This window comes from Zosterops lateralis (assembly GCF_965231275.1).
Source record: "Zosterops lateralis genome assembly, chromosome: 1".
Taxonomy (NCBI): Eukaryota; Metazoa; Chordata; class Aves; order Passeriformes; family Zosteropidae; genus Zosterops; species Zosterops lateralis.
Window position 1 is genome coordinate 48,702,255 of NC_139762.1, and position 18,587 is coordinate 48,720,841.

The window sequence follows — 18,587 nt, forward strand, 5'->3', positions numbered from 1 at the left end:
CTGCTTGAGAAAAGGAAGGGACACAGGATTTTTGAGACTTATTCAAATGAGCAGCTAATCAGTGAAAGCCTAGGGGTGGGCTAGCAGCCATCAGCCCTCCCTGCCAGGCCTGGCTCATGCTCTTTTAGCACTACCCACACATTTTTATCTTGTGGTTTACAGAGGTGGGCACAGTTTGTTTGAGTCCTGAGTCAAGCTTACAGGATGTTTTTAGCTGAAGGGACATTTCTGAAAGAGAAACTGGTATGGGAGGCAGTGCTTTTCACGTCTCCTCCCTGAACAAAGAAATGCTCAGTGGTCCCAGCAATGGGGCTAGCACAGCTCTCCTCCCTTTAGAAGGGAAAAAAGATAAGTTATCTTGCACAAGGCAAGTTCAATGTAACACGTGGAATTTAGAACTTTTCTGAGTCAACAGGATGGAAAGGGTAGACACACTCACAATCTGACATCTAAAAACCACTAGTGTAAAAATCCCACAGATGAGCATGATCATTGCCTTTCCTGTGCCATCGAAACTGTAGCTGCCTTCAGATCTCACCACTAAACAACAACACTTCCCCCTAGCTCTGCCACCTGCTTGGTCACCACTTGCATGGCTCCAGCCCCTCACAGACATTTCTGCTTTTCACCTCTTATTCTCATGTTCTGGCTGGTGGCTGAACCCCCTCACCACCCTGACTCTGCTACCCTTTTGATTCACCCTGTTCCACCAGAACAGTCAGGGGTACCGTGGGTGGCTCAGAAGTGAAGCAAAAACTTGCTTTTATCAAGTTTAGGATTATTATTTCTAACTGTATTCCCCAAGCCACAGTGGAAAGAATTACTTCCTTCCAAAGGATAGAGAGCTATGACATAGCATAAAGGTGCCTTGGGAAAAGAATAATAGAAATCTTTAGGGTGAAAAAGGCCTGTAAGATCAACAGGTCCCACTGATGACAAACTAAAGCATTTGATTGTAATGCATAAGACATATCCATTTGCACACATAAAAATATAAGCTACCACATCTCCCTAGGTATATGGACTGCCATGCCAAGGATATTTCTGGTGCAGAGATAGCTGCAGATTACATTGACTCCAGTGTTACCAGTCTTGCTCTGGGAATCAGCCAGCTGAGACTATAGGATACCTGCCCTCAGCTACAGGTGCTGTGGGGATGACCACAGTCACTGAAGTCACGTGAGAAGGGGGTTGCTGACTTGCCCCAGTTCAGTAGGGGTCATGCGGACACATGTGCACACAGAAAGGAAAGGAAATATGAGGAAGCAGCCTTTGCAACCCAGCTATCCAGAGAAGACCATCCAGACCACAAAGATCTCAACCACTCTTAAGAATAGTTTTCCAGGAACTGAAATCAATGAGGAGACCCTGAGCAAGTCTGAAGGGAACTGTGCCTTCCTGCCAGTGAAGCAAAATGCATTCTGAACTCTGAGAAACATTAGGACCTCATAACATCCTATTTCCAGATCCCAGACCTATAGACATTAAAGCCAACTTTTCAGATGCCGTTCCCCGCAGAGCGAAAACATGAACTTTGGGAAGCAGCCAGTCAAAAACAAAATCATAAAATAATTCCAGATCCCATGATGGCCTTGCAAAATCTTCAGTGGCTGTTTCAGCAAAGACTACAAGTATTTTGCAGTACAGCTGTTAAAATAGATAAAGGAGCAATTTATGATGTGAATAGCAACTCTCAGCTCACCAGTGAAGTAAGGAATGCACTAGTCCAGCAGACAAACAAAACCTGGATACATACCAACACAGGTGTGTCCTTTGTACAGCCCAAAGGGGAGCGAAGGGGGTCGTGGGTCTTTTCCACGGGGTAGAGGGGAGGAAGAGGCAGCCTTCAGCAGAAGCAAGAGCCAGATGATGCAGAGTAAATTAAGGAATGTTTGCCTAGACTCCTTCATCCTAAGGAAGGAAAAAAGGAAGAAATCAGGCAGGAAGGGTGCAGGTGGACCTGTATTCCCTTAACTCTGAAGGATTATCAGTGCAGCTGATACTGGAGAAAGGAGTGCTGGAGAAAGGAGACTGGCATGCCTGTGCAGCTGTAAGTAACACAGGGACAGATTCCCAGGGGGGACAGAGATATCTGCCCTCTCAGGGGATGCCTGGAGGATCCCACACTCACACATCACAGGTGGTCTCCCGACTCCTCAGCCCCTCTCAGGCCCTACCACCCATTAAACCCAGCAGGTCCCACAGACCTGGGCACGCCGTGGCCAGGCTGGGAGGATGCCCCAGGCTGGGAGGATGCCCCTGTGGCCCTGGCCCCAGGCTGCTGTCCACACCCCCACGCAACCCCGCTGCCCCATGTGCAGCTCTTCCCAACCTGCTGGCCTGGGAGGACCAAGAGGGTTGGATGAACAGCTCTGGCTCAGCGCTCCTGTGTCTCCTGCAGTAGCAGCAGATGACTAACGACCTTGAACCACAGTGGTTGCCAGAGCCACTCAGCATTAATAACACAGGACACTCCCCTGAACAACTAGTGTTGCAAAAAGGGAAAAGAAAAAAAAGAAAACCAACTCTACAAACCCTTCCCCCTGCGCCGTCACTCCTCTGCCCTCCTCTGCAGAAAAGAAAGAAAACATCCTCTGGCTGCTTCTGTGAAATTTCTGACCAGGGTTTCCGTTCGGGAGGACTGAGTGTGAAAAATGAAAGAAGCTGCTCAAGACAGAGCCGCAGGGCCAGGAGGGACGGGGATGCCGTGCTGGGCTTCTGCCAGGGCTCTAGTTCTGCTGGGACTGAGGCATAGGGATGGGAGGCAGCTGCCAGTGTGAGGGTAGCACTGGGAGCTGAACCCCTGTTCCCATCAGCTTTGAGCACATTTGCTTGTTTGCTGAGAGCCTTGAGAAATCCTGTGCTGTTCCTGCTTTGGCAGTGACAACAACTAAAGGTTTCCCTGGCTCTATTTTTTTTAATCCCTCAGACAAGGCATAAACCAGCCATTCCCCAGCCTGAAGCAAAAACACAGTAAAACATGTTTAAATGACATGACTTCAGAGGTGGAACGAGTCCAAACAGCTACATCCCAGACACTGTGGATGCAAGGATGACTTTAAGGAGGTGATTTAGGACTGAGGCACCGGAGGGCCAATGCTGTGTCCCACCTGGGCAAGTCTCTTCCCCTCAGAGTGGGCAATGGGTACTCATCTTTCCTTTCCATTCTTTGTCTGCCTCTTTCAGAAGTGGGCAGGCCAATGACATGGGTTGCTAAAGAACAATGAGGAGTCTGTCTCATAAAGTATCCCTACATGCTTCCCAGGAATAATTAAAACAGACCTATAAGTGGTGTTGTAAAAAGAAAAACTAGAGAAGATAATAAAATCAATGATTCCCATCCAAATTGCTGCAGATCAACATGGTCACACATGGATTAGATCTGCTTCAGTATTTAATGTGTTTTTTGCAAACCACTTCCTTCCTTGGGCGCCTCCCCTATGACTTTCTGAAGACAGTCCCAGAAAGTTTGCCTCAACTTTGATAAGGAGGATTTGCCTTGTGCTAATGGTGATATAATCCAGTGGCTCTGGGGAAAAAAAAAATAAGACTATAAAATCTTCAATGTGAATACAAATCACTCTGTATTTCCATTCTTTGAGATGAGCCATTTGCTTTCAAATATATGCTTTCCTTTGAAAAATATAAAAAATAATTAAACCCCAAATAAAGGTAATAGCTGTTGCCTGAGTTTTGCAGAACTGTTTCTGCTTATCATTCCCCCTATAGCTAGCAATGCTGATTTTCTTTAATTTTTTTTAATAGTAGATAAACAAAAACCATAGTGCAAAGTACCTTATCCATATGCCAATCCTACTGAAATCTGCAGGATGTTTTTCTTAACGCTGTAAAAACTTGCTATAAAAAGACACTGCTACAGTGACTGCAGCTCCATTAAACCCTTTTTAACACATATCACTTGGTTCCCAATGACACTTTGAAGTCCTTTAAAATTCTGCATATTGCCTGGCTGCAAAAGCAGAGTGCTAATAATAGGCAAGAAAAACCTTCCTAGCAGAGAGGTCTTCAGAATGGTCTCTGCTTTATATCTACTGCAAAACACAAAGCAAAACAACAGCACTTAGAAAGTATAGAGATAGATCCCAAGGTGCTCCCAGGCATGTAAACCTGCAAAGCATGTAGCTGAAGCCTGTAATCAGCTGTGTGATTTTCTTTCATTTTAGCCTGTGGAAAGAGTGGTGAGATAACTCCATGTGTAACACAGAGCTGCTTTGCACTGTACCTCACACATTAGTTAAGCTCTTAAACCAATTGAAGGAAAAAAAAACTCCAAAGCTTTTAAAATTTCCAGTCTGGTGAGAGAAATGAGGGATTTGCATACTTAGATTTAATGGCCAGTTGGGAAGGTGAATCCCCATCCACTGGCCCCTCCTCAGACCGTGTGTGAAATCTTTCTTCTTCCCACTCAAATCAGATAGCAAATCCTGCCTTTTGCCAAGCAGATTTTATATTACTTCCAAGTCCCTGACACATTAATACCTAAAGCTGTCTTGGTACAGGAGCAAAGGAGCACCTGGTGTTGCCTTTTAATTTTAGTAAGTGCATAAATGATGTTAATGGGAGGTAAGAAACAAATTAGACCTGTCCCAAAGGATGGGATTTGATCATAAATGCTTCCATGAGGTTGAGCACAACACCCAAGTCAGAGAAGCAGACCTAGATCAAGGGTGACTCAGGAGATGCTGCCTGCCTAGAAATAAAGAATATGAGAGCTGGAGCAAAGGGACCTCAGCCCTCTGCAAACCAGATGCAGAGAGTGACCCCAAAAGGGTCTAGCAGGGCCACCCTACAGCTTTTGACCATCTTTGTCTTCTCAGCTCTATTGTTTTTTCAGTGTGTTTGCAACCTGGGCTTGCAGCAGGTTCAGCCAGGTGGCAGAGGAATGTAGTTCAGGTGGGTTCTCAGGGCTGGTGGGGTTGCTTAGGGTTGTTATAGCCCACAAGTGCCTAAGAGCCCTGACACTTGCCTTTGGGGACCATGAGAGCCAAGTGGGTGGAGGAAGAAGTGCTCCTGGACACCCCACAAAGTACCTGCCTGCAGCATTACTCACCTAAATAGTGCTGAGAACGCAGTCAACATTTTGTCTCTCTGAATCTCCACCTGCTGCTTTTGAAGAGGAGGCAAGGACAGTGCAGAGCCAGAGGGGCTGTGAGATCACCACCTCTTGCAGATGGAAACCCTCAATGCCCTGTAATAACCCAGCTCCACAGTCATTCTCTTGCTATTAGGCAGAAGACATAGAGTCAGTTGAAGTTTTTCAAGGTTGATTTTGGACTAGTGATCATATATGCATAAATAAATACAGATGTATATCCATGATATACACTGCTGCTTCCTGCTAAAGAAATGGGGAGGCCCACAGCTCCCTCCATTCAGCACACAGACCAGGAGGGATGTACTTTACTTTGCAGAGTTTTGGTTGAATTCTGCTCTGAAGGAAAGTCCTGCAGCTGTCTGTATTTGCCCACAGGATGCCAGGACACACTGAAGAGCTTGCTTAGCTCACCCAGCTTGATCCAGTCTATGTTTTTTGGGTGTTTTAGCACATGTAGGGGTCCTCAGAGCTAAATCTCAGTTACCATATCCTCATGTACAGGCCAGTAGCAAGTGTGATGTGTGGGGAACACACATTGTAGGGGAGAGCTTTGGTTGGGGGTCACTAGAGAGGCTGCAGGGGCCCATGGAGGTGCTCCCCTCAGTAACTCCCAGCCCAAGAACTCCAGCCACACCCTCAAGTCTCTCTCAGTTTAAACAGAACTGAGAGAAACTTGCTCACATGATGGCTGCCAAAAACCTGAGGCAAAACCTGCAAAGACAAGCCCGAATTTCCATGATGGCAGATCGCTGTTAGGGTACATGTGCAGGTAGTGAAGAAATACCATCCTCTAGGCTGATCCCAAGAGTAGGAGTGTGGCTTCAGGAGTTTGAAGGACCCACAACACTTCTCCTTTTCTTGTGTTTCCATATGAGTTCCTGACACCTGATGTTCATCGGTTTGGGTGGTGATACCAAATCAGCCAAGGGACAGTTTCAGCCTCCATCTTTGCTGCCCCTGACAGAGATGCAATGGAACTGAGTCAGTGTTTCTGATTTTCTGAGTCAGGTCTTAAACACAATTCAAGAGTTACCCCCTGCTTTAGGGACCAATAAGTGATTGCCACTAGAACTGTGAAATGAGATGCAAGGATGAAGTTAGTTTCAATGCTGCTTTCTATAATGGGTTCCTAAAGATTTGTTTATGTATACAGCAAATACATTGGACAAAGCCATTGAAAAGAAAAGAGACTGGAAAAACTTCATTGATGCCCCCAAACAGGACAAGCAAGAATTGATTTGTTGTCTGTCAGGATTAGGGGCCACTTAGTTGAAAAAAGAAATATGACATAGTGATCTTACAAAAGGAGCTCAGCTGGCAGTGTATATTTCTCTATCCCATTCTGTCCAAGTCACTGCACACATCACTGCATTTTTTTTTCTTGTTTGGTTAAATTCTTTTACATAATGATTTTTTAAAGATTTATGCATTTTTTCCTCTTTGTCACATTCATGCATGCATTTTTATGATGATTAAATGTTATCTTGAAAGGTTTTCTCTCCCTTTCCTCTTTGACGTGCTGTTCAGTTCTTAAGGGAATAGATATAAGCCTTGTATTTTTGTGTCTGGAGAGATAAAACCTGCAGGAAGAAGCCTTTAGATCAAAGATCCTCTCAGTCCCTTTTCTTCCTTTTATTTTCAAAACGTTGTCCTTTGCGCCCTTTGACTCTGAAGCTCCCAGTGGTTTCTTGCATTGGTTATTTTTCATTACTGCTCTCCAAATTTCTCTGACTGTCATAAGCATCTCTGTGGTTGGTGCATTATCACTGGCACGGATGAACATTTCCAGAGCCCCATGTGGATTTGCGACTGCACCACAGCCAACTGAGTCATTCCCTCTGCCCCAGTTTCCTTATCAGTTGCTGCTTGCAGTTCAAGTTATGCGTCTATTTCAGAGTCTCTCCATCTCATTGTCATTCAAAGCTGCAGGGAAAGCATTCGAACCAGTATTTTCTTAAACTTGTATCCAAAAATTTGTTCCAAGTTATTGCCATGCTGTAGCTGAGATGATTATCCTTTATTCTGCCACCTTTAATGAAATTAGCTGTCCCAGCTTGAAAGGCTGTTGATATCTGTGCTCTTAGAAATGTACATGAGTGACATGACTTACTTCAGTTTGGATACAACAAGATGTGGGAACAAGCCTCTTAAGGCTTTCAAACAGAGAACACATGAAAAACACAGCTACATCACCTTGCACACTTGTTCACAGCAGGTTCTGCACTTCTGGGAAGGTCTGGCTGTTAGGGTTGACAAAAGGGAGTGACTTTGGATTTTCTACTAAAGATGGCTTTCTGCAAAGTGGAGGTCAGATGAACTACATCTTCAGAATTTCTCACTACTGCTTGTAAGGACCCCTATAGAGATTTACATGGTTTAGTGGTGGACTTGACAGTGATGCAAAACTTGATGATCCTAAAGTCTTTTTCCAAACTAAATGATTCTATGACTCTGTGATTATTGGTGATGCAGTACATTTCCTTAGTTGTTTGATATTAGCACAGAAAAACAAACCTTGCTATTGTGTTCTCTACCATGTGTAGATGACCCTACAAATCCAGAAGTAATCTTACTAACATAGATTTTGCAGTTTGAGTTCTGTGGGCACAGCTGTAGGCCTTTTCCAATCTAAAGAAGACCTAATTCTTGCTATTATCTAGACAAAAATACCCCAAACCCTCAACACAGGCAATTAAGGAGCAAGAGAGTGTGGCAATATTACTGAGAGACTTGTTAGAGGCCTTAGATAAGAGAGTCACTCAGAGCCAGTTGTAAATACAAGTCAGGAAGCCTGGGACAGACTCTCTGCTGCCCTGCAGTTTGGGTACTCATTTAAATCCCAGAGAAGCGAGATCCAAGCATTACCAACTCAGTGTGATTATTGCCTTGCCATAAATAGCTAGTAGCCTGCTAGGCAAGCCAAAATCCCATCTACTGCATCGATCCCTGCAGCGCTATTGCTACTGCATTGGCTTTTGTCAGAAATGCAGCCCCCTGTCAGGCTCCCCGTTTAGTGCTGATGAAACTGTGGTGGAGGGTGGTGGGGCAAAAGCTTGTCAGGTTGTAAGTGGTTACAAGGGGAACATCACAACATCAAAGAAGAAGAAAAATAAATGCTTGATTATGGTCGTTCCATTTGATCTTTCCTCCAGTAATGCAAATAAAAGAATTGCAGTTTAACAGCCTCTTAATCTCAACACAGAACAGGTGCTAATAGAAGATAATTATTTCCAGTGTTTGGGCTAGGAAACAGTGCTGAATGTCACTGGAGGCATTTTTAGCACATACCAAAGTTCACAAGATTATTTAAGCATATTGACTGAGGCTTGTACTGGGACTTCTGTACTCAGATATGGGATCTCTGTAACATATGTACTGTGGTGGCACTTTGCCATTCAATAACAGGGTGGGGGATGTTGTGGGGTTTTTTTGGTTATTTTAAATAGATGTTTCACTGATTTGTTTTGATAATAAAAGACCTGCAGCTGATCTGGACAACTTCCATCAGCAAAATAGCCCTTCAGGAATGGTATTCATCAATCATAGGTGAATATGAAAAGGCAGTGCAGGCTGATTTCTCAAATATTGATTAGGCAAGTCACTGGCCAGCCAGCCATGCTCTTTAGAGAAGCCAGGTTGTATGAAAGAACTCAAAGCACTTGGAGGAATATACATCCTTTAATTGAAGAACATGAGGGGGATGTAGCTGTCAGTAAAGACTGCACTGATAATCTAGTCTTATACAGACAAGCCAAACTCAGGCATGAGGTCATCTCTTAACGTTTCACCTTTCAGATCACAAAATCATGGAATCATTTAGATTGAAAAAGACCTTTAAGATAATGAAGTCTCATTGTTATCCCAGTGCTGCCAAATCTACCACTAAACCCCTGTCCCTAAGCACCACATCTGTACATCTTTTAAATACCTCCTGGGATGGTGACTTGGCTGCTTCCCTGGGCAGCCTGTTCTAATGTTTGACAACATTTTCCATGAAGAAATTCTTCCTAATACTCAGTTTAAACTTCTTCTGTCACAATTTGCCTAGCTCTATCATTGAAAATTCATGGAGGGTTTGTTTGCACTTTGTCTTTCAGTTGCATCAGATTTTATGCTGATATCAGATATTGATGGTTTAGACTTGCATATATCCTAGAGGATGACAAAGGCAGCTATTTTTATCTACCACTGTTCAAAGATACCTCACCATAAAGCAGACACATGCCTCTCCAAAATGGCTCCCTATTCAGAACACCTTTCATCCTTTCTTACCCTGTCTGGGCATTCCACAGATCTACCTCTTTCCTCTACCTTTTCTTCTAGCTTCAGACTCAGAGCTGTATTTTCATTTCTTTTCAGTCCCATTTCAAAAATTAGGGGTTTAGAGAAAATATTCTGTTAAACACAGCAGTGTTTGTTTGGGCCCCTTCTTGAGGGATGTGGTAAGGTGAGCAGCTGGGGTTTGATGCAAATCTGACGTGCTAATTCATCCCGAAAGAGACTTGAACCTGGAGAAGGCAGGCATGACTCCTGCCTTCACAATGAAGAATGGCCCCATGAGAATCAAAACCAGCAGCCTAAGGACCATCAAACTGTTAGTGAGAGGGAAAGCAGGCACTGCATCACTCTCCTTCCCCCACTCAAGCTGTGCCTTAAACACAGAATATTTCTGCCTGGTCAGCTGCCTGGTCTCTGGCCCCTCCACACACGTTGGAGTCATTAAATCATCGATCAAGACACCATCCTTCATGCACAGTGGGACAGCTGCCTGCCTCCCTCACTCATTATTGGCCTTCCACAGTCTTTTTCAGCCAATTCAATGAAATATAAATAGTATTTCAGATAAATGTTCACTCTCTTATAATACCTTTCTGGCGTCTTTCTGCTCTTGCTCTGGATGCATAAAAAAGAGCTGTAATATATTTCAATGAGTTATTGAATCCTTTTCAAACCCTGATATATGTTCACTACAAGGTTATTTAAATATCAGGAGTATAGGCATAGGCTTTAGCAAAATCCACCCAACTAAATTTTTCAGAGAAAATGAGCAGGCAATCTTCTGCCTTGCAAATCTATCTGTCTTCCACGATGAAGGACTCTAATCCTGCTGATGCTGGATCAACCTCCTTTTTCTGCACCAGAATGTCCACAGCCATGAAGAAGTATAGTTCAACCTTTCCTCTCCCTTTTTTCTTTTTAATTTTTTTAATTTGTATTTAAATTAAGATGCTGGACACCACACCAGGGATTCTCTTTTCTTTGCCTAAATAATGTAGAGTGAATGCTATACAACCAAATGATAAAAAGAAAGAAGACTCAGGAATTTCATCCAATTTTACTGAAATGTGACACAGAAGTAATATCTCCCCCATCTTCCTGGTATAGAAAACAAATTAACACTGGAGTATTTGTGTATTTTTTCTCCCTGTAACTTTTTTGCCACCATTCATCATTTAGTCTCAGCATTTGCGTATATTTAAAGCTACCAACATAAATTAGCAACAAAGCTTGAGGGTGTTAAATAACCTCCAATAAAACTCCTTTCCCTCACTGGAGTATTTTCTCAAAATGAAAATATCTGAGTAAAGATCTTGTTCTAACACTGTGCCTGGAAGATAACAAAGTGGAGGCGAGTGACTTTCACTCCCCAAACTACACGTCCTGAAGGAAAAGGGCACCTCTTCACCATTTCTGGAAGAATGAGTAAGTGGAAATGCATTTTGGGGACCAAATAACAAATGTAGCTCTCTCAGACTCACAAAAGGGTGGCACACAGGCACCCCAGCAGCAAGTCTCTCACTCTTCACTAGATCCCCATCACACAGAGCAGAGAACAGGTACGTTCTGGAGATCTCTGGGCTATGAATTTAGCACAAGCAGGCAGTCACTTTCAGCAATGATCAGATGCCAAATGATTTTGGGGAAGCGGAAATGATAATAATTGTGTATCTGAGTATGCCCAAATCTAGTCCATGCATATTGGAAACAGCTCTTTTTGCAGTCTCTGTGAGTCCTTCCCTCTGTGCAGCATAGACGCTGCAGATCCCCAGCAGGGAGCCTGAATAATCTTGCCTTGGAGCGATACGGAGATAGTGGTGTTGGGAAATGTCCAGATAAAAGATAAGGTGCAAGACAGGGATTTTCATTTTGTATTAGGAGTTGGAATGGTAGTAGACCAAAGTTTCTTTTGGGCTGCGGCAGAAGTGGGTCACAGTGTACAAGTAGATGTCTCATCAGTGAGTCTGTGGTTAACACCAAGTGGGGTAAGCCACAGACCTTGAGAGAGGCTAATAAAGTTATTTATGAAGCTATCCAGTGATCTGGGTATCTAGCTCTCACCAATGTCTTTCTTCTACTCAACCCTTTCCCCTTTTCACCCTCTGTAGCCAAGTTCCTTGAATGACCTCCAGGAAGGAAGTCCCCTGGCCCAAAGCTGTGATGTGGAAACCATGAAAGTTGGTTAAGAAATTTTAATTATGCCACATTGCAAGTTTGTGGCATTCAGCAATGAGGAAGTAAGAGGAGGTAGAAAAGATACAGAGAATCATGCTCCTGCCTAAAAGTAACCATCTGGGTTTTGTTGTCTGTTTTTTGGTGCTCCATTTCCCTGATGACAGATGGGTTTTGGCAAATGCTTAGCACCGACCTTTTGAAAATCAAATCCTAGTGAAGCCTTTAAAGATGAGAAGCCAAGACCCAAAAACATCACTGTGGCAAAATTTGTACAAAGAGTTTAGAAACTATTAGATGTCAAATAGATAGAGGAAAGTTGCCCAATTTTATTTTTAGGATAAAGAAAGAAACTAATTATTTTCCCTGAAGCTAGTGTCCTTTCCAGTCTTTCAAATCTAAAGAACACTTGCCCTAAATGTATTTGGTGCATCACACTATTTTAGGCAATAATTCATGATGCAAAATTCATAATTCATGTGTCTAGATCATTCCTTTGCTTTAATCCTACATCCAGTTTCTTTTGATGATTAGCAAAAATAACTACAGTTGCTGCAGATGAAGATAAGCTGTAACTTTTAGCTAAAACTCTCCGCCCATATTTATCAGGCATCTGCTTGTTTTCAGGAAAGGGACTTGAACCTGCTCCCACCAAGAGTGCCAGCTGCTCCAAGGGGTCCCAAACCCCAGCTTTGCCAGTACACAACAGCTGGGATGGCATCCTTGGTGCTTCCCAGCATCCCTGAGGAGGATCCACCTCACTGAATGGCTCCCTAAGGACTGAGTGGCTGTTTTCCTCAGAGGATGCCAAACAATTTTACCAAGGATGCAAGAGGGAGGATGCTTTGTACCACAACAGCTCCTCCATGCTTAGCTGTATCTCTCAGGAGAACATCAGGAGACAAAGTCAGAGGTGCATTCCCTTGCCCTAGAGACATGGGCTGTGTGGATGTCTCCTACAAACTGCTGTTGAGTTGTCATTCAGGCTGTCTCAAGGTGGGTTTCACCCCTCTAGAGCAGAGAGTGAGCAAACAGGCCATAGGAAAGCAGGCTGATGGTGCAAGAAAAGCTTATCTGATGTTATGAGATTACAGTACCCAGGTAAAAATGAATCAGTCCTTTCCTCTCACCAAGATAAAGAAGGACACAGGCAAATATGGGCTGTCTGAGGTGCTATTTTGAATTTGCTTATAGGAAGAACAGCCAGCATGATTTCCAGCTGTATGCCCCAAAAAAGATCTGGCAAATTTTAAAATACTGAGTAGCTGGGATATCAGCTACAACCCAAGACTTCATTAAAATTTGACCTGCTAATTGGCACTGCTTATAAAATCAATATGTCAGGGAATCTTTCTATTCTCACCTTAGCTCTGTACTTTGTTTTTCTTGGCATAGTGTGGTCACTCAGATGGTAACATTGGTCTTCAGGGCATGAGTGGTGGGTCCTCAGCCTTTTCAGTGGTGCTTTCTGCCTTTCCACTTCATCTGGGACCACACATGTTTAGAGCTTCCCCTCATAATGTAGCTGTCTGAAATAAGGCATTTCTAAAAGAGAATAACCTCTCCAACAGAAGCCATATACTATATTTACCCAAATGCTTCATTTTCCTGGTACACAGGTAGCTAAGACTTTGATCATTCCTTAAAGCTGCTCACTTCTGCTTGGAGCACTTGGGACACACCAAAGAGAAATCCTGTTGTAACATAAATATTTGATTTCAGCCTTTTTAGAGATGGGCAGTGAGACAGGCAGAATTACTGTCTGTCTTTTTTTTTTTCCAAAGGAAAATTCCACATGTGTGCATGCATGCACACACACCAGATACATCCTGGCAGAAAAGACTCCTATTTGAAAAGACATTTCTTCTATCACATTTGCAGGGAAAGGAAAAAAAAAATGGAAGCACATTCTTTTTCTTTGACTAAAGAAAAATATCTCAGCAAGACAAGAGCTTATTGTAACTGTTCATTTTAAAATATTGCCCGATTGTTTGAGTACTTCTATTTCTTTGGTGATTCAGCTGTGAGTGGGAAAGGTGTTGTGACCCATTGAATGGCCTATCCATCACACCTACTGTCCAGGGACCACCAAACCTTGGCTGCTGGCTCCATTTTTGTGTCCACTGCTTGGCCCCTCAGCTTCCCAGGTATAACCCCATGCTGTAGTACTACCTGAAGGAGAGGAATGAGACCACAATGTCAGCCTGCCCTTGAAGTGGGCATGTATACCTTTGCTAGGACTGTTCCCAGGACAAACTGTTTCCTGCATTAGAAGCACTGGCCACTGCAGTAGAGCTGAGGAGAGAGCACACCAAGCCAAAAGAGCTGGTGGGGACCAGCTGAAGTGTTTGGCAAAAGACCACATCTCTATGAGAAGGGTGATTCATCCTCTGCCTCCTTGAGCAGCAAAATCCTCTTCTCATCCTGACATCATTTTCTCCCCTCTTCTTCCAGATCATGCTGCCACACATGGATGAAATCAAGCATACGTACATCCCTCAAAGGTGAATTTTGGTGAGTTGTCAGTGCAGCACCAATGAGCAACAAATGCCATATCTTAGCTACACTGGAGAAAAGCCAGCAGAGGTTTTCCAAATACTCTCGTTGCTTATTTTTCAGTATAAAATCCAGTAATTTCCCTTTGCTGGGGATTTGGAAAGCAGTGCACCTCACCAAAGTCAGCTCTTTCCCTGCAGGATCATACCCTAGGCTGAGTATAAATCAGTCACAGGTGCTTGAATTAAGAGAATTAATTAATAAGACATTCCCATCCCCTGGAGGTTCGGACGACAATGAGGAAGGCATGGCACAGGCCACCACAAACCACAATATATTAATCCTGCATTTGTCCCAAGTGTGACAGACTGCTGGGAGCTATTCTTTGTGCTCATACCAGGGGGAATTGATGGGACCTTATTCTCTGTTTGCAGGGAACGGTTCATGCAAGAAATTAAATTTCCCAATGTCATTACTAAATCCCAGGATCCTCTTCATGAGTTATTCAGCACCAGTTGCTCCAGTCTTGCACACCAGTTTTATCATCCTCACATCCACCTCCGTCTTTCAGAGATGAATATTAATTATCTTCATTGCAATGGTAGAACCCAATCCTCTCTTACCTTACTAATGCAGTTCCTTTCTTGAAGATAAGCATACCTATCTCCCAAAAAGAGATAGCGTGTGCTGGAAAAAGACACAGAGCATTACCAAACATCCCTGGAAGACAGGGATGGCTGCCTATAGGAGTTGGTGGTAGGCTTCAGAAGCTACAAAACTGTAAAGAAGCTAATGAAAATGGGTCTTCACTAGCATGTTCAAGATGCTACAAAATGCCTTTTTAATGCACTAATCTGTCAGCAAGAGAACTATGAATCCATTAATAAATGGGGAACACATAGAAGTTCTCATCTCACCATACCATAATTTTTTTCTTTTTCAATACACAGTATAAAATTGTACTCCTACAGCATTTTGGGTGATCTGGTTTACTGCTAGTAAGACAAAGTGGTCCTGTGAAGTAGCACTAAGGTACTAATTGCCATCAGGAACTTGGCCAACCAAGCAATTACAGACATGACCTCCTTCTTCTCACAGTGTGGAAAGCAGAACTTCAGCCCCATCCAGCAATGATGGGGTGCAAAGGAGCCACCTTGAATTTCCTGGGCCTGGCATGGGGTGTGAAGGGCTCACACACCATAGGGATGCTGGCAACATCAGGAACTGCTTGCTTCCCCAGGATGACTTTCCTAGACTGCTGCTCTACTCAGCAGCACCACTGGGGAGCCATCAAGTGCCTGGAGATGGCTCCCAAAAGGCAAAGCCACTTTTTCAAGCCCTCAAGGACAAATTTACGTGCTGGGCAGAGGGTGTAAAGCCATGGAGACTGCCTCCTCTGGAGCATCCCTCCAGTAAGGCATCATGACAAAATACCTTCCCTCTGACTAGGGGGATCAGTTCTGAAAGGCCCTGCAGAGGTGCTGTAACAGCACCCTGCTCAGTCTCTGCAAAACTCAGTATCAAGGGTCTATCAAGGCTGATCAAAGCGTGAGAAGAAAGCAGTGCTCCCTCTGCACCTCTTGCCTGCTTGACAGGCTTTCCTGTCATTGTATAAACCTCTAGGAAGCTATGCACAGGGGAAAGTGCTAGAAAACTGCAGATGACAAATCCCTGCTGTCAAGAGCTTGCCTGGCAGTGCAGGCTATTGATGCCCATCCTGGGGTAGACAGGACACCCTGCAGGGTATTTGTGCCCAGGTCCAGGCTAACCACAGTGCTGCTGCCAGCTGTGTTTAATTTCTTTGCTCTGCATGAACAAATTTATTAAATCCACAACACTTTTTTTTTTTTTTTTTTTTTTTCCTTCCAGACAGGATCATTTGAAGGAATACATGCCAGTCACTTGACTAATTAGCTTAATTCAAGAACATGTCTTCAGAAGCCCATTGCTGAGTAGCCTCCTCAATTCTGGAAATGTAAAAGTGACTTGGGTTTGATTAAAATCGAACCAAACCAGTGAAGGAAATTGCTACTTGCTTTCCTGTTTTCCCCTCCCCAACAAAAACAGCTTTGATTCATGGCTGCTGCTAGTCCTGGGTATGTCACAATAATCGGGGGCATGGATTGCTGTTTTCATATTAGAAATGTATTTAGGTGAAAACACTCCATTCATTCTGTATGAATTGATGGAGCTGCTATGTGTACCTTTCTGCCGTGAATCGTTTACAGGGCCAGAAGGGATGATTTTCCTGAGGCCATGCAGGTTTGGTGATGGACGTTCTGGAGCTGCATGAAGGCCAGAACTTCTGATCAAAGGAGGGTATCAAGAATGCTGCAGTTTAATTTTTTTTTCTGGGGGAAAAACAAAGAAAAACTTCTAATAAAAAGTGAAAAAAAAAACTTTTTTTTTTTTTTTTTGATCCCAGCTTTTTATGGTGCTTTAAACCTTAGAAATAAAAAAAGGGCTTTGAAACACTAATTCTTTTCAGAAGAACCATGACTCAGTTGGGACAATCCAAAAGTGAGCTGAGCAGGAAATTTTAGTCACTTGAGCTTCTCAGGTTTCCTTACTGAATCAGTGATTCAGCTAAATTCACACAGTTTTTGTGTGTTAAATCTTCCTTCAGTAGCATTTTCCAACAGAACCACTGCCACTTTCCTGGCCAGCTCAGCACTACCCCATTGCTCTCCTTGCCCTTCTGCTGGGTGAAGCATCTACACTGGCACTGTGCTTCTTCTTCCAGTGGATTCAAGGTGATGAAAACACAGTGATGCAGCTCACCCATCTAAATAGGGCACTTCCACAAGGCATAATAGCCACGGTTCAAAGTAATAACAGTATTAAAAATCTAAAATAAGGTTGCTATCCTCACTTCATCTTTTGCCTGGGTATGGATGCAGGTACACAATATTTTTGGTGGGGAGGTGGCTGCTTATTCATATTGCTCCAACCTCCTCTCCTCACATCCTCCATCCAGCCCCACAAACCTGCCAGCTGCCACCAGCTCTGATATTCTCCATCCTCTCTCACCTCAATGCTGCCTCCTGGAGCATCCAACACTGCCAAGCTGTAAATGAGCTGACTTCAGGCTTGTTTCCTGGGAAAAGGGAACTTGCCTCCTGTGTGTACGTGTGCATCCACCTGCGAGCTGCCAGATTTGATGAGAAGCTGGAGGCTCAAAAGTGGTTTTATGAAGAGTTCTGTTGAGGACTTGGTAAAAATCCTCAATGAAGGAAAAACTCTGGCTGAAAACAACTTTATCAGAAGCTGGAGAAACCACCCACACACCAGCCCATTTTAAGGCCTCAGTTTTCAATGGACCTCAGACTGTGCTGGAATGAAGAGACCCAAGTGCAGTGGTTCGGCTTTTCCAATGGGTGCAGCTCCGGCCAGCCCTGCCGCCACTACATCCAGGGGCCACTTTGCCAGAGGCGTGGGCAAACCCGACCACGGTGCGGATAGTGCGCAGAATAGAAAGGCGGGACTCTCAGGATGTGCAACCAAGGGGTGCGTGGTCCCCAAGGCAGCGCTCCGAGGAGAGACGCTGACCTCGGAATGCCACGGCTCTTTATTGAGTGGGTTACAGGGGTGGGATTGCGTGGGACCAATCACAACCTTTTGCCAACGTATAATGAGGGAATGCACAACTTTTGAACCAATAATAAGTAACTTGGGGAGGAGGAATACATGATGAGGGGGTGGGGAAGTTATATAACTTAAAGATTGACACTTAACAGAAAAGTGGTAAACAACTATTATGGGATGGGGTTACCAGGACAACCAAGGTTTTGGCGGGAAAGTCTGGGGGAAGGGGGGAAGGGGAGAAGGAGAGGGAAGGAGAGAAGGAGAGGGAAGGAGAGGCCATCTTAAACAATAGTACTAATTACAAAATTATAAAACACAAATTATAAAACCAAACTGGAGCAGCGAAAACCCAACTGGAATTGAATTTAAGCACCACCACACCCAAGAGTGTGAGATGAAGGTTTATGTGAAAAACCAGGTTGGCTGGATTGTACTTTGACTATTTAGGGTAAACAAAAAAGTGGACATGTGTAAAGTATCACTGCATGCCCCCTGGACTGGGGACAGAAAGGGGGAACCCAGGGCTTTGAGAAATGTTAGACTGGCAGAGGGTATTGTGAGTGAAGGAACATGTGCAGGGGGACCTGTGAGGGTGAAATACACCCAAAATTCTACTGGTGCTCTTTAAATGTCATACTCCTGGCAAAGAAACCTTTCACATGTTTCTCTACTCTCATCTCCAAGCCTTTTCAAATGCACCAGGCTTTTGCTGCTTGATGGGGGGAAGCGGGAAGCTATGCCCTGGGAAAACCCTGTGGATGAGCCATTTTCTTCTGGGAAAGATGCAAGCAGTCAGCAGCTTTACACAATGTATTGTGCCTGCCTGCATCCTCACTGTCCTCATTTTAAGCAGATATAGAAAACTTGTTTTGAAGCCTGGCTGATTCCTACATGGCTGTTCCTGACTTCTTCAAAAACTACCCTGACAATACAAACTCCC

General features: G+C 44.0%; 1 protein-coding gene across 3 annotated transcripts in view; it reads right to left on the bottom strand.

The window, feature by feature from the left end:
• Window positions 1-2,556, bottom strand: part of AOAH (acyloxyacyl hydrolase) — a 74,906-nt gene extending 72,350 nt beyond the window's left edge. The window contains exons 1-2 of one of the 3 annotated variants that reach the window (XM_083868524.1): window positions 2,536-2,556; window positions 1,757-1,911 (exon numbers count right to left, since the gene is read on the bottom strand). In XM_083868524.1, the coding sequence (XP_083724650.1) occupies window positions 1,757-1,910 (154 nt within the window). In that variant the 5' untranslated portion in view covers window position 1,911; window positions 2,536-2,556. Of the gene's footprint in view, window positions 1-1,756; window positions 1,912-2,332 lie in introns of all 3 variants that reach the window. The other 2 variants (XM_083868523.1, XM_083868525.1) reach the window with 2 other exon arrangements.
• Between the last annotated feature and the right edge of the window lie 16,031 nt (window positions 2,557-18,587).